Source organism: Dipodomys merriami, unplaced genomic scaffold (assembly GCF_024711535.1).
Source record: "Dipodomys merriami isolate MVZ:Mamm:240054 unplaced genomic scaffold, mDipMer1.0.p SCAF_274, whole genome shotgun sequence".
Lineage (NCBI taxonomy): Eukaryota > Metazoa > Chordata > Mammalia > Rodentia > Heteromyidae > Dipodomys > Dipodomys merriami.
This window is the reverse complement of record NW_027204204.1, coordinates 415443-431715: the sequence shown is the minus strand read 5'-3', so window position 1 is coordinate 431715 and position 16273 is coordinate 415443. Positions and strand designations below refer to the sequence as shown.

Below are 16273 nucleotides of genomic sequence, written 5' to 3'. Positions count from 1 at the left end.
ATGTGTTTGACATTAGGGAACGGGACACAGAAAACAGGTGGACTCAGGAATGTGTCTCTACATCCCTTGGCACATGACCCTGCTGCTAACTGTTAACTGCTCTGGCTCACAGGACAAGTACCAGCTGCAGAGCAATGGATCCCTCTGTAAACAGACTCAGGTGAAGACTGCGGCTGCTGCCAGCCAAAAGTGAGAGTCTCCACAAAGCCTTGCGCCACCATGCCTCAGTTTCCTCACCTGTAAAATGGAGTGAATATCACTTATCTCATGGCTATTCTAAATGCAATTAGGTGATAGATGAACTGCCTATGGCAAGGGTCCACCCACATTCCTCCTTGGTCCTCCCTACCCATCAGGCTACTGCCCTCGATCAAGGGCTGGTCTCATTCCCCTCTCTGTCCTCTCTTCCCCTCCAATGCAGGGACGTACCTGGCAGGTTGAAGTTCTTCTGCTGCCTCGTGCACTGAGGGGAAGGGTGGAGGGGAGAAGGCGGCGTGGCGCTGGGTGGGAGGGGAGGAGCCGGCGAGGAGGGTGTGGAGGACGTCGTGGAGGAGGGGTTGCTGCTGGAGTCTGGCTGGTAAGGGACAGGGATGTGGTCCTGCAGAAACAGAAGGGGGCAGGGGTCATGAACAGGCAGGGAAGCACAGACACAAGAAAGAAAGGGGGCTGAGCAGGAAAGGATCGCAGCTCAGCTTCTTAGGCTACCTTTGCCTTTCTTTACTTGGGCAGTGACCAGATCCTTCAAGTTCCACCACGCTGCATCTGGCCACAATAAGAATTAGTTTGTAAGCTGGTGGCTCACACCTGTAATCCTAGCTACTCAGGAGGCTGAGATCTGAGGATCACTGTTCAAAGCCAGCCTGGGCAGCAAAGTCCATGAGACTCTGATCTCCAATGAACCACCAGACAACCAGAAGTGGTGCTGTGGTTCAAGTGGTAGAGCACTAACCTTGAGCTGAAAAGCTGAGGGACAGTGCCCAGGCCCAGAGTTGAAGCCCCACAAATGACCCCCCCCCACACACACACAAAAGAATTAACTTGTGGAGTCACATACCCACTCACTGCTTGGACTCCAGAAGGTTATCGAGGAATGAAAACCACAGAGCCCCCTGTGCCTCTTTGATTCTGGGCGGCCTCACACAGAGGTGTCCGGCGTACGCGCCCCAGCCTGACACCTCTCCTCCTGGGTGTTTATTAAAGAATCAACAGCCTGACAGCTCCTGAGAGCAGGGGAGCAAGATGCAGCATCTTCATCCACAGCTCAGCTGGAGTCTGCACTACCTTGCGCTGCCCCCTGGACCAGCAATAGAGCAAAGACAGAGACAGAGTTCCAATGCACAGCACATCATCAGAAAAAAAAAGAGGGAGGGAGAGAAAAAGAGAAAGGGAGAGAAGCAGTGTAGTGAGTCAACTACCACCTCTCTGCAAAGTTATGTCACCTAGTAATTCAGAATCTGGTCTCATTCGGGACCAAGAGTCTTTTGAAGACATAATTAAAGAATGAGGGAATGGAGAGAAAGAGGGAACAGCTTAACTAAGCAAAAGGAAAGAAATGTACATATTACCCTATTTGGAAGAAATAGTTGTATTGTCAAAATTCATAGAATTCATAAGCTTTATAGACCATGGTAATGACAATTCACCTTGTGAAGGTTAAAATGTGTTTGTGACTTTAGCTAAATATCACTATCTCCACAATATTGTGAAATTTATGTAATCACTTAATCTCAATAAAGAAAATTAAAAAAAAAAAAAAGGAGCCGGGCGCTGGTGGCTCACGCCTGTAATCCTAGCTACTCAGGAGGCTGAGATCTGAGGATCGCGGTTCAAAGCCAGCCCGGGCAGGAGAGACCGTGAGACTCCTATCTCCAATAAACCACCAGAAAACCGGAAGTGGCGCTGTAGCTCAAGTGGTAGAGCGCTTGCCTTGAGCTGAAGAGCTGAGGGACAGCGCTCAGGCCCAGAGTTCAAGCCCCACGACCGACAAAAAAAAAAAAAAAAAAAAAAAGGGTAATCATCTTGGACTAAGCCAGTGCTAACTACAATGACAAGTATCCTTCGATGAGATAGGAAAGGACACACTCACACACAAACACAGACACAGACACACACACACACACACACACACACACACACACACAGCCGTGCGAAGACAGAAATAGAGATCAGAGGGATTCTGGCACAAGCCAAAGGTTGCGGGAACCCTCAGAAGCTGAGGAAGGCAACAGGTCTTCCTTCAGAGGCTCTGGTGAGCACCTCTGCTGACCCCTGACCTTGCTGAAAGCCACAGTGGTTTAACCATTTTTCCACTGGAGGTCATACGCGCCGCCTCCTGCTGACTACTGTGGATAAAGTTACTATGAGCATGTATGTGTAGGTTTCCTATGAATATATGTTTTTATTGCTCTGGAATCAATGTTCAAAGATGCAATTTCTGGATGATATAGAAACATCATGTTTAGTTTTGTTGTATTTCTTTAAGAAAACACACCATTTTCAGCACAGTACTCTGGGCTGACTTGCTCATTTTCCCTGGCTGAACTGTTCTGGTAGGAGGGGAAATTCTTTCTGCAGGTGAGGCCCAGGTCCCAATGGGACCAGCAGCTGGAGTTGGAATTCCATCAGCGGGAAACTTGAACTCTTCTAGATCATGAGGGAACGGGTAGCTGGCACAATCCTTCTTTCTGAACACAGACAAGAGATGGAAACACCCCTCAGAGACCACCCAGGCCTCACCCTTCCTCCCGTAGCGAGTGCTAAGGGGGAGAAACATGTCAATGGCTTGCTGGAGTCCCATGGGGGTCCAGGTCCCAGCTCCCAGCCCAGAGACAGGAACAGAAGGCTGGACTAAGAAACTGACTCTGGGAATCAAACAGAAATATGCTCAACTGGGCCTCCACTCCACTGAGCACTGAGCTGGACATGGCAGAGGTAACTGCCCTCTCACGGTCAGTTCCCTTAACTGCCCTTTGCCTCCTGACCCAACAGCCGCTGTGGAATGGTCTGCCCTAAATAAACAGGGGTTAGTGTCTGGTGACACCACAGCCCAGCCCAACACAGGACTAGAACTGATAGTATTAAATGAGCTGTCCACTAAGACGAGATGCTGGAAGGATCCACTCAGGATCTACTCGGCAGAGGCTGAGTAGAGATGAGACTGGAAGAGAACGAAGGGTCCACAGTACACTAGAAACCAATAAGCAGAAGGCTGTGAGGAGTAGAAAATCCATGGCGTTCTCTGTGGAGAACTTTAATGACACAGAGTAAACATGAGAGCAGAAAATGAGGGTGTAAGTCATCAATAGCTGAACAGGGCAGATCCATGAAGTGAGCCCTGGGTCAGCGCACAACAGAAGGCCAGAACAACCATCTGTGGTCTTGTTTGGGGTCAAGCCAACTGCTCAACTCAGGGCCATCCTCTGTGTGTCCTTTCATGAGGCCCAGCTCTTAGAGGATGAGCTCCAGGCCCTGTGTCACCCCATCTGCTTTTCCTGTAGACACCCTACTTGGCTGACTTAGGCCAGGTGGGTCTCTGCTCCCTGCAGCCAACTGAAAACAGCCAGGCAGCATCAGCCCCTTCCGACACTGGACCACAGCAGGCAGATCTTCAGCCCTTGCTGCTAGGATAGATAATAGTTCTGATGCCTTGATCAAAGGGACCAGAGCTACAGATCAGTCCCCCGAGGAGCACAGATAGGATGCTGCGAATGCTTCTCTTCCATCCGCTCTGCCTTCTTCTCCCCTTCACCCTGTCTTCTTGATCCTCCCTCTTTCTCTATTGCTGTTATTCCTTTTTGATCATTTACCATCTCCCCCATTCCCTCTATCCTCTTTCATTTCCACCATCTTTTCCTCTGTCTTCCTTTCCTACTTCCTTTTCTTCTTCACTTTTCTTCTTTTCCTTCTACGCTTATTTTCCCTTCTCTTCCTCTACCTTTCCCTCCTGCCTCTCCTTCCTTCTCTTGTTCTTCCCATCCTTCCCCCTATTGATCAACTTCCTGCTCCATCCTCTCCTTCTCTTCTGCCGGCTCTTCTTCCTCCCTGCCTTCCTTCTCCTTCTATCCTCTTCCTCTTTTTTTTTATTCTGCCAGTCCTAGGGTTTGAACTCAGGGATTAGGGGCTGTCCATTTGAGCCTTTTTGCTCAAAGCTAGCACTCTAATAGTTGACCACAGTTCCATATCTGGCTATTTGTTGGTTAACTGGAGATAAAAATCTCATAAACTTTCCTGCCCGACAAGCTTTGAACTGTAATCCTCAGATCTCAGCTTCCTGAGTAGCTAGGATTACAGGCATGAACAACTGGTGCCCTGCTTCTCCTCTTTTTTTTCTGTCCCTCTTCCTCCTCCTCCTCCTCCTCTTCCTTTCTCTTCCTCTTCATCTTCTTCTTCCTTTTCTTCCTCCCCTTCCTCCTGTTTTCATCATCAAGCTGTGCATGAATGCCCTGAGTGCCCCATGCTGGACTAAATCCCTTTTACACACCACACCATCTAATCCTCTCCACAACCCCACCCACATCTATTGTATAACCCATTTTACAGAAGTGAAAACCAAGTGCAGTCAGACTGAAATTGCCTGCCCAGTCACATAGCAAGTTAAGGAGTTGAGCTGCAAGTCCAAACTTTCTGACGCCAAAATCCACATTCCAATTATCATGGCAGGTGAGAAAACAAGGGCTCTGCGAAGGCGGGTAGACGGAGCCAGGCAGGAAAAGAGCCAAAGCAACGCCAAGAACACTTCAGAGCAAACTGGCCCCGAAATCTACACCATTCCCCACTTCACTGCCTGACAAAGACCATCTGCATGACACCATGAGAGGAGAAAGGAGGAAAAAAAAAATAACTCAGCCCAGTGAGGGAACCTGACCACATTCATGTCTATGCTTTCTAAACAGAGGTTAATTTATTTTCCTTGTCAGATTCTCCTTCTGGCAGACAAGCAGAACAATGCCAATCACTGATGACTCTAACCCCAAGAGGCTGCAGTGCCTGGAAAGCCAGAGGGGAAAGCCGCAAGGTGGCTCTCGATTCCTGGTCCCCTCAGGATGCCAAGGAAAAGACAGGTCTTCAGAAAGGCAGTTACCCCAGGGGCTCATTATCTGAGCCCCCCTCGGCCCTCCCAGCTGTGGGGATCCCCTCTTACAAAAACCCTGTATCTTATGTTTTTTTTTAAAAAAAATTCAAGTCTTCATTTGTTGGGGAGGCTGATGGAACCCTGAGCCTTGCACGGGCAAGGCAAGCGCTCTCCTGCTGAGCCACATCCCCAGCCCCAGACCTGAATGTTTTGAAAATGACCACGGAGAAGGGGACATTTTACCTGGAAGCTTATAATACCAGCCAGAATTTCCAACACATCTACTGTACGCATGTGTTTTAAAATACTGATCTTTTCATTTTGTTTCCCTAACTTTCCTCTTGTTCACCTGAAGTGTTTATGAAACACAGACTCCATGTCCTTAAATGCTACGGACGCTCACCATTAAGAGCTGGGGTCTAGGTCTCCTCTCCTCTAATCTTGTTTCATTTTTCTCATAATTAAGAAAGTACACCAGGAGGGAGGCTGGCCAAGTCTCACCTTGGTTGCTAATTCCAGAGCCATGAGCAGTTGGCCATATTGTGAAGAAGCCCAAGCCACAGGCTTAGGGTACATGTGAGTAAACCTAGACTTCTGTGTGAGGCCCCGCCCTTGACATCCCACTAAAGATGATGGAAGCACCAGCTAGGTCAAAGCACCTGACGGTAAACATTTAAGGTTCAAGGGACATAGCTGTTGTGATCTTCAACTTTTCATTTTTTTACATCTAACTGGGATGTGACTGAGTTCCAATAATGGTTTTTTTTTCCTTTGGTTTTGTTTTTGAGACAGTCTTCAATGATCCCAGGCTAGCCTGGAACTCTCTGTAAAGCCTGGGCTGAACTTGAAATCCTGCCTCTGCTTCACTGGTGTTGGGATAACAAATAAGTGTCACCAAACCCAGTCCTGATAAATCTTCATTCATAAAATTAGACCATGGGATGGACATGGCCAATGGGCAAGAATGGGCAAAGCTCTGTTGTTGGATGCCTCAAGACACCAGCTAATGGAGATTTCCCAGCTGAGTCCTGGGACTCTAGGGAGTAAAACCAAACCCATGCTGTGTCCCAGCTCCCAATCCCCAGAGCTATGAGCACAGTACAAGAATGGGTGTCATATCCCACCAATCTTGGGGCCACCCATCAAGCTGCAGCAGATGAAAAGAGCACCATTTCAAGTACAGAGAACCCAAGGTTCTGAGAGATGAAGTGACTTGCTAAAGCTTTGCAGCCAGTAAGTAGAGGAAGCGAGGGCGGACTGCCAGGTTGTCCTGACGCCAGAACACAAGCCTTCTCCATTGCTAGGACGATGCCACGAGAAGCCAGATGGCAACTGGCTCAGAGATCTCGTAGCAGAATCTGGGGGTGAGAGCACAAGAAGAAAAGAGCATACGGCCTGGGAGGGAGCATGGAAGGAAAGGTCAGAGATGAAGGGAAGGAGGGACTAAATTATGCCCAGCCTTGTAAGCTAACAGAGAAGATTCGGGCTTGTTTTTGGAAAGCCCCTGGATGGTCTTAAAAGCAAAGAGAGATGACAGTCTACTGACATTCTTAAGAATCACCCTGGCTGCTGGCCTGAGAATGGATGGGGGAAGGAGGAATGAGAGGAGAGTCTGATCTTCAGAATGCTCATCTGGGACCTGCACATTTGTGTCTCCCTTCTTCTGAGGGCTGACTCACACTGTATTCACCTTCAAGGCCTTGTGGGGCTCCAAAGACCACAAAGGGGTATCCTTTGCCTCCCACTGCTGGGCTTTGCGGGCCCAAGTGTAGTGTTCATGAAGCCCTGGATTTGACTTCTCAGTACCACATAAACAGAACAAGAAAACAAAAAGGCTCAGAGAGGCCCGCTGCTACCCAGCTGCCTGAGGAAGGAAGCTAACCCAACTAGCTGGTGCTCAGAGCTCAGAGCTCCCAAAGATAACCTCCCATCCAGTCTCCACTAGAAGTGGAGTTGTTGATCCCCAGCCCTTAGCACACAGATGTTCGGAAAGCCGAGGACCATCTGCACAGCGGATCCCAGCAGATGGGGAGACGTCTCAGAGCATAGAGCAGGCAGGGGCTGAGGCACGGAGGAAAACTCCCTTTGGGGTTCTCCTGACCACACCACCCTCCACACACGCACCCCCTATTTCAAGGACACAGATTTCTGGCACATGACTATCTCTGCTAACTGCCAGGCGCTTCCAGCAAGCTTGATTCCACACAAATCACAGGGGAGAGGGAGGGCCAGGAGAGCCCAGGGGGGTTGGCAGGTGCGTACCACACCCAGGTCAATTCCATCCATCCCTTTTGCCCACTACTTGGAGGTGCCATCCCCCCACAAGCCTGAACCCCGCAGAAGCCCCCATCTCACCTTGTTGATTTTGTTGGTTTTGGGGAGCGTCTGACTGATGTGCAGGTCTGAATACCGGGGTGGTTTCCGTACAGGGTTGTTGATGTCACACGGGACCGACTCTGTCCGGACTAACCTTGCTGGATCCGTAGGGACAAAAACAGTAATGGGAGAGTTTAAGTATTATTTTGGCTTTGACTGTACCAGGAGAGTGGAGCTCAGACCCCACCTGGAAGGTCCCTGTCTCACATGTATATGCGCATGTGGACGCATACACGCACGCGTGCATGCACACAGAGAGAGAGAGACAGTCATTGTATCACTATGGTGAGATCCAAGTGTTCTCCAAGCTTTCTGTACTGTCCAAAATGTAATAATCAGCTGGGAACAATGGCCTACATCTACAAGCTGAGATCTGAGGCTGAGATCTAAGGATCACAAATCAGCAAAACAAGCCAGAAGTGGAGTTGTGGTTCAACCAGTAAGAGTGGAGGACTTGAGCAGAAAGGAAAGCATAATACCCTGTATTCAAACTACAATTCCTGCACAAAATAAATGTAAATGACAATTAAAAACAAAAACTGAAGCTCTCACAGTTGGTTTTTTCCCTATACCATTATTGTTTCCTAGTTACCCATCCTAGAACTGAACCTCCTTTAATATTATGAGGTTCCTTATTTCTCAGGATTAGCAGACCTTTGTATGGGGTCACCTTTTGTTAACCATGGGCGGGGGAGGGGGACTATCAGAACTAAGCAGCTAGCCACACATGGCCATCCAAACAATCACTAAGGCCTATTAAGACCAGCCCCTGGGGGTCACACCCAAAGCCACCCAGCAAGATGGACATATAGACGATGCCAGACAAATGCTTCCTGACCCAAATCTCATGATTGACCCCTTTCCTTCTGTTATTTCTACTACTCACAGAGAGCAAGACAAAGAACAACACAGAGAAAGCTAAGGTAAATACGAAGGTCCTCTTCCTGGTTCATCTGTTTTCTTTCTCTCTCTTTTTTTTTTTTAATTGTGGGAATGAAAAGAGAACTGGTTGAAATGTTAAAGCTTTGGGTTGACCCAAGGATTTAATTTCTCTGCTTAGCCTGAGCTGTCATTACCATGGAAACAGGGTCTATTTTCAACTTCCCACCAACAGAGGGGAAAAGGAAAAAAAAAAAAGCAGGCAGACTTCTGGAAAGTTCCATTTGCTTGTACAGGTACCTGTTGTCTTGGAACATGGAGAGCATGACCTGGAAGGTGGGTGGCAGGGAGGGAGGGAGGCTTTCCTTAAATATCAGCCTCAGAGGGTCACCCGCCCCCCAGCAGTCTGAGGCTCCCCTCCACACTGGAGACACAGTCACAGCATCAACTACCGAGAGGAATTTCATGGGAGGAGAATTCCTCCCCAAAGCAGCTGGCCCAAGGTGAGGGAGCTGTGAGCATTTAGGCTTTAAAATAGCTTCCTTGACTGTACATAGTGACTCTGGAAATGGATGGTTCTCAATTAAGGGTGTGGGGTGAAAGGGGCATGGGAAGAGAGGTGAAGGCCTTTCTCCACTTCTCTATGTGGATGAACAATGCAAAGAGCATAAAAATCCCCTGGCTTTGGGAAGGCCTTCAGCCACCACTTGCTTCCTCCTTTTAAGTTTCCCTTGAGTTCAGTCTAAATTTCAGGGGATTCCTCCAAGCTTGCTAATTGAGTCCGTGCAGGGGTGCGAAGATGAAGATGAAAGATCTGCTCTTGTATTAAGCAAATCTTCTGAAATGACTGATAAGTTTTAAATGGGGGTCTTAGCAGAGGAGGTGGCAAGAAGGAAGATGAACTCTAGTACTAAGTTGCTAAACTTTAAAAGCAAGACTATGGCATAGAGAAGTCTCTGTTGGGACTTTAAGATTCAGAGACACTTGAAAGACAGATCCATACAGCTGCTGGAGCATCTGCCTTCTCCAGATATCTCCCCTGCCCCATCTGGCCACCTGTGGGACACCTGAATTTACAGTCAACTCTGTCTGCAAGAAGCACCTCCCCAACTTTAAAATGCATAGAAATACCATGCAGATGGGCGGGGTTGGGGGTGAGTAGTGAATTCTTACTTAGTAGGTCTGGGGACAGAAATGGGGAATTTTTAACACATTCTCAGATGTTATGTCCCAGTGTTACTGGTCTACATGCCATCATTTGAACAGAAAGGGTCTGGGTCATGATGTCCAGGAGAAGTTTCTGTGGTGATGAAATGGCTCTGGATCTGGATCAAATCCAATATGGCAGCCACCTGTGGTTACTAAGCCCTAGCAGTATGGCTGATGTGACTAATTAAACTTGTGCTCTTATTTCATTTTAATTAATCTAAATGGCCAGACGTGGCTTGTAGCTACTGAATCAAGAGTAGAGACCTAGAGAGTCCCCCCAGGGATGGACTACAAGGTAGATAGTGGGGTTTGAGTGTTTGGGGCAAGAATTCTGGGAATTATTCGGAAAATGGAAAATGTTTTCGGAGTCAAATCCTGTTAAGTCCTTTGTGAGTAAAGAAAAGCCTTCCTTCCAGCTCTTTTGGTCTTGCCTTTGCACTGGGAACGGCTTCTAATAACCACCCAGCCCAATCAGGTTGGCCCAGACACTCCCAGATGGCCTAAACCAGCAAACCTGAGCCAGAGACTTCTCCATGTTCACCTCCGCAAGGCCAACTGACTGAACATGGCAAGAGCAGGATGGAGAGCACTCAGCCAGCACTCTTCTCATGGGAAGGGAAAGCAACGGACTGGCAGAAAGAGCAGAAGTGAAAATTGGAAGAACAGACAGGAATGAAAGAACAAGGGCTAACAATGAGGGGAGGTGAACTGCAATATCAGAGACCAGCAGAAAAGCCTGGAAAATGAGGGGCAGGATAGAAGGTGTCTGAGGGAACGAAATGGAGTGAGAGAGTAGTTAAGGATCAGGAGGCATCTGCAATCATGCTGTCTGGGGCAACTATTGGTGGCATGCAAGAGGCTCCCAGCCCACCACTACCCGAGGGAAGCAAGGGTTAAATACTTACCTCCTCGGTGGATGATCAGGAGGTGACAGGGCGGGGCTTCTTTGGTGCATTTGTTGTGGCACTTTAATCTGAAAAAAAAAGAGAAAAAGAAAAAGATGGATGGACAATGGATGGATGGAACAATGGGTGGGTGGATGGAAAAAGTAGTGGATAAGTTGGTGCATGAATGGATGGATAATGGATAGATGGACCGGGTGCTGAGGATGCATGAATGTATCAGTAGATACGTGGGTGGGTGGATGGATGGATGAGAAAGTGGATGGATAAATGAGCTACCCCAAGTGGTTTGGAAAGTTCTTGGTATTGTGGGTACCCAGATGGGAAATGAGAAAAGACTCATCTTTGGTAACCCAGATAATTAACTCTGGAGAGCAGCTGCTGCCACATACCCTCCTGGGTCCATCCTGAGAGTGGTCCAACAGTGGTGGCCATTTTTTCACCACTACTGCCCACGTAGACTTCATGCCTCCAACTCATTTCCCCGGCAGTCTGCACTCATCGTCAGCATCATCATGGTTCTGACCATCATGTGACTTGGAGACTCACTAGTCTCCATTGCACAGATACAATTTCACTCCAGCTTTAGAGAAAGGAGCCCCAGGACTCTCAGCCTACCTCAGGGAATTAAACCAATGGGGATTCCATTTAATAGCTATGTTTTCAGGTTACCTTACAATGGCAAGGAATATTGATGTTTTTTTCCATTCAGAATAGCAGTATGCTTTCATCAATATACTTTTTTTTCTGCCACTACTGGGGTTTGAACTCAGAGCCTCAGGCTTGCATGGCTTGCTTAGCTGGTGTTTTACTTGAGCCATGCCTCCAGGCCTGCATTTTGCTGGTTGCTTTAGCTATGGCATCTCTTGGACTTTTCTGTCCTAGCTGGCTTGATTCTTACCTGTTTTCTAGTCTCTGGTTTCTTCCTCCTTCTTCCCTCACCTCTACCTTTATACCATTGTCAGTTTTCTCCCAGCTCCATGAGAAGCATAAATAGGAGGATCACAGTCCAGACTAGCCTGAGCATAAATACCAAACCCTATTCAAAAAAATAATGAAAGCAAAACAGGCCATGGTCTGGCCTCAGCAGTAAAGCAACTACCTAGCAAGCAAGGAGCCCTGAGTTCAAATCCTAGTACTGCCCCTCTTCTCCCCAAATAAAGGCAAAAAAGCAAAACAAAACAAAACAAAACTATAACAACAAAAAAAAACCCTCTCAGTCTTGGGATCAAGCAGACTTGAGCTGCACACAGAGCTCTGACTTCTCAGCAGTATGAACAAGGGACCATCGATCAGGAAAATGTCTGCACAGAGCACACCTGCACTAGTAGAACTGTACTTTCTACACAAGGACTCTCTGAGTACACACGGGGATGTCATTCTACCCTTGGAGAGCCTGGACACTTGGAAAGGATTTATTTAGCGTTTTCATTGAAAACGGCCAATTTTTTTTCAAACTTTCAAGCATTAATAGGATAAGCTTCAGTTATGGAGAAAAGTCGCTTGTGTGGAACGTCTTATCTCCCAGAGGGGCTGCTGGTGGAGGGAGACAAAGTAACACCATGCCGTCAGAACACTGGGCATGAGAATGTATATCCAATACAAAACAATCCAGGCCTTCTTCCTGGTGTGCCCCCTGCCCGTCCCCCGGGTCTTCTGGAGGGAGCCTGGTGCCTCAACTATGCTGAATAGATACTGGAGACACGGTGGGAGAGCAGAGAAAAGCAAGGAAAGGGAGGAGGAGTGGGCAGAGGGGAAAAAAAATCAATTAAATATTGCTGATTAGGGATCTTTCTTTTTTTCTGGAAAATGCTTTGTTTCTTGCAAACTGCACCCTCATTGTGTGCAGTGCACCCCATCCATTCCCTTCCTCCTCCTCAGCAGGGGGCAGGCACAGGGATTTAACCAAGGCACGGTGGATCTTCGGGAAGATTCCTGAGAATTACCACCACCACCACCACCACCACCACCACCACCACCACCATCATCATCATCATCGCCATAATCAACATCATCACTACAGTCACTGGTATCATAATCACCATCACCACCACGATCATCACCACCACCACCACAATCACCATCATCAATGTTACCATCATCGCCACCATGACCACCACAATTATCATAACTACCACCATCGCCATCTTTGTCACTTTAACCAATGCCATCAACACCGTCACCACCACCATTATCATCGACATCACCATCACCACCGCCATCATCACCATTATTACTACCATCACCCCCACCCCCACCCCCAGCAGCACTATCACTCCATCAATTCACTTCAGCTTCCTCGTCTCTCACATACAACTGTAATTGGACTGTGATTTTTGCTTAGAATAGGTTTGAAATGCAGAAAAGGGACCGTTAATACCCATGATAATTATTGCAAAAAGCTGAAGTGTTTCTATTAATGGCAAAGTAAGTTCAAGATTCAAGCTGGTGATCTCTGAAATGCGTGCTCATAATTATATCCTGTCAATATCCTGCCTGTTGTACGAATTCCCAAAGCTTCCAGGAACTTGGCAGCAGCTGCAACATTGGCATTTGTGATTTCTCCAGTTTGCAAAGGTCGGAAGCAAGGAATGCATCCAGTGGCTCAGACCGATGCAGGCAGACTTCACACTCTGATCTCCTAACACTTGTGGCTGGCTCCATTTTTGCAAAACCAGGAATAATTCAAATCAAACATGGAATGATGGGTACAAGAACACGGGTGAGGAGAACACAGGGCAAGGGAGGGAATTGAAAACTCAGCCAATCTGAGTGAAAAGGCCCCACAATATAACCAAACTGAGCAAGGAGGCATGGCTTATTTAAGTGCAAATTACTGAGGGGAGCAGTGGTGTGGAAAGAAGGAAATGTAAGCAAGTCCAGTCAGCTAGGGCAGCAGGGGCAAGGTTGGAGGAGGGCGGGGAGGGAACTGTGGAGATAGTGTTGAAGCATTCCTAGAAGAAACTAGAAAGCCCATCCTAGCTAATCCTGGCTGCCAGCACATCCCGAGTGCCCACGGAAGCAACCACTGCCTCAGAAGTGGGTGGTAACCCGATGGAGCATGTACATGTATTTGCCTCTGCTATGTGACATGATCTGACATGGAAGCTTCTGGGCACTTGGGAATTTTAGTGCTAACTTTGGGAAAGTCCCAGGCAAAGTGGGGTATCTGGCCACCCTATGAGAGAATACAGCCCTATAATCACCACCCATAAATACAGGGTGAGAAACCCCATCATTCACTCTATACCTCTCGAGTGGGAAAAGTATAATTCACCCTAGAAGCTGCAGGTGTTCGCTGGGTGCGTCCATGGGGCAAGTGACTGGCATTGGCCTACTGACACTCAGTCATGCGCACTCCACTCCAATGGGGGCAATTCTGCAGCCCTGGGGGACATCTGGCAACATCTGGAGACGTTTTCTGTTGTCACAACTAGCTATTAAGGACTGCTACAATGCACGGAATTGCAACCAGAATGATCTAGCTCCAAATACTGAACAGAGGCAAGGCTGAGAATTCCTGAGGTCTACCTTTAGCATATCTCCCAAGAAACCATATGGTTTGGGGGGAAAAAATCCCCAAGGTATACTGGAAAGCGAGCCACAGCAAGGTGAGAAATATCCAGAACTTTCCAGAACCCCACTCTTGCTTTAACTCCGATAAGCCACTCTGCTTCCGGTGTTAAATGGTAGCCATTTATTTAAAGGTTCTGACCAAATCTCCAAGCTATGAATGTGATCGGGGCACTCATGAACCTTCAGCATGCTGAGAGAGTACATCTGCCTCATTGTACATCAGAGAGGTTTAGTCATTTCCTCAAAATCACACGGCCAGGAAGTGGTCAGACTGGGACCTGAGCTCAGCTCCTCCTGGCCAGAGTCTGTATCCCTGCGGTCCTTTTACTGCCATGAGCTGGGCTCCCTAGAAGCCTACGTTGAGCGTGGGATTCTTGCAAGGGACGTACTCAAGGAGAAACCCGTCGCGCTGTGAGGCAGCTAGCCTGCAAGTGGGGAGAAAAAGCTAAGTGGGATTTGGTTTCAGGTAATTCCAGAATCGGCTGGTCCTGCAGGGAGCTCCGCCACATAAACCGCACACACCGGGGAGCCAGTCTGCCTTGAGGGATTTTTTTCCAACCCTGCATTAGGGACCTGCCAGCCCCAAAACACCATGCAGGCCAGGGGAGAATGAGCTCAACATGGGCCAGACCCTGGATTCTCCCAAGGAGGGGGACCGCACCTCAGAACCTATGCTAATGTGCTTGCAACCAACCTGGACCTCCAGAGCCGGGGAGTCTGGGGATGCCAGCACCCCTGGCTACTGTTCCGCTTGCCCCTGCCCAGGAAGTGGCCATCGTGACCTCAGCATCCTCCCCCCCATGACTGAGGCCCGCCTTCAGGATGAAGGCCAAAACTGCTTTCCCAGAGAGGAGCTGGAAAGTCAGTGGTCAGGGTGCAGAGCATAGTTTCAAAGCAGAATCAATCACCCCATCCCCGGTGCCTGATGAAAACCACTGCAAAATAAACTCCAAAAAGTCTCAAGTCCTGCTGCAAGCCTTTCCTCCCTGCCCTGCTTCACCTGCTAAACCCTTTTCCTTCACAAGGTCCTCAGGGACAGGCACCCTTGATGTGCATCCCACCCCATCCACGCACCCCACCAGGCTTCCTCTGTGCCAATATATTCTCCCTGTTGTCCAGTGCTCTCTGGATAGCCAAGTCCCTCCCTCACAGATGGAGGACAAGCAGAAAACAGCAGGGAGGCCTAGTATAAGGGCCTGGAGCTCCAGACCTGGAGCTCCACAGTGCAACCCAGGGAGTCTGCCAAGGGATCCAGCTGCCACTTTCAGCTGCCACCTCGATCCAGTCCTGGGTGGGGCCTGGGCTCACCTTGGGAGCTGACCATGACTGTAAGCACACTAGGCCGGGCTGGCCACACTTCTCAGAGCCAGGGCACAACCCACACAACAGAGGCTATGCAGCGCAAGAAAACAGCCAGACTACAGCGCCGCTTCTCCGTGGTGGCTAGGAAGATCTTGCCTGTGTTTCTGTACTCTGCCTTGTACAGAAAAAAAATAAAATAAATACATCTTGGCATCGATTCTTTATCTACAGATTGAAGCCTCCCAAATCACTTCTGTGCATTTGTCTGCAAGAAATGAAGACTAAGGTACAAAGGTTCTCAAAGACCAAGACCTGAGTTTGCAGAAACTTCTGGAAGGACCTGGGAGGACCTGGGAACACAGAAGGAAGCAGATAACACATGCCTGAGGGCTGGGAAACCCACCAGCATCTTCCTGCAAAAGCAAACTTGGGCCAGCTGGATCCACAGCTATCAGACAATCCGTGGATTGTGCTGACACTGGACCGCTGCATTCGGCGCTTATGAACCTATCAGACGAAGACGCCTCGATTTCGATAACTGCAGATTGCTTTCTGGGCTTTAATTTCTCATCAGTTCATTAATCTCTCTATTCAGAACACCAACAAGACAGCTTGATGATAATTCCTCAGGAAGTGGGCACTAAGCTGAAGCAGGAGGGAAGGGGGTGGTTAGATGTGGAGAAGTTTCTGGTTTCCTGGGTGGAGGGGTACCCCAAAACTAATTAATTCTTCAAGTAGAAATCAGGTTAGCTTTCAGAGATTAAGTACTTCGAGTGAGCCAGGTACAAAAATAAACATGAAACAGAGTGGTAAACTTGCTTGGTTATCCTTTGAAACAAGCTAGCGAGGAAGCTATTACCCCCATGTTCCAAAGGAAGGTAAGCAATCTGAGGGATCACATACTAATTGGACTCAAATCTGGGCCTATCTGTCCTACAGCCTGGCTTCCCAATCACAG

The 16273-nt window shown here is 48.4% G+C and overlaps 1 protein-coding gene across 4 annotated transcripts in view; it reads right to left on the bottom strand.

Annotated features, from left to right (window-relative positions):
- Positions 1-16273, bottom strand: part of LOC138837702 (kinase suppressor of Ras 2) — a 200459-nt gene that overhangs the window by 53142 nt on the left and 131044 nt on the right. For 3 of the 4 annotated variants that reach the window (XM_070036644.1, XM_070036645.1, XM_070036647.1), the window contains exons 8-10: positions 10442-10508; positions 7427-7552; positions 430-598 (exon numbers count right to left, since the gene is read on the bottom strand). In XM_070036644.1, coding sequence (XP_069892745.1) covers positions 430-598; positions 7427-7552; positions 10442-10508 — 362 coding nt within the window. Of the gene's footprint in view, positions 1-429; positions 599-7426; positions 7553-10440; positions 10509-16273 lie in introns of all 4 variants that reach the window. The other variant, XM_070036646.1, reaches the window with a different exon arrangement.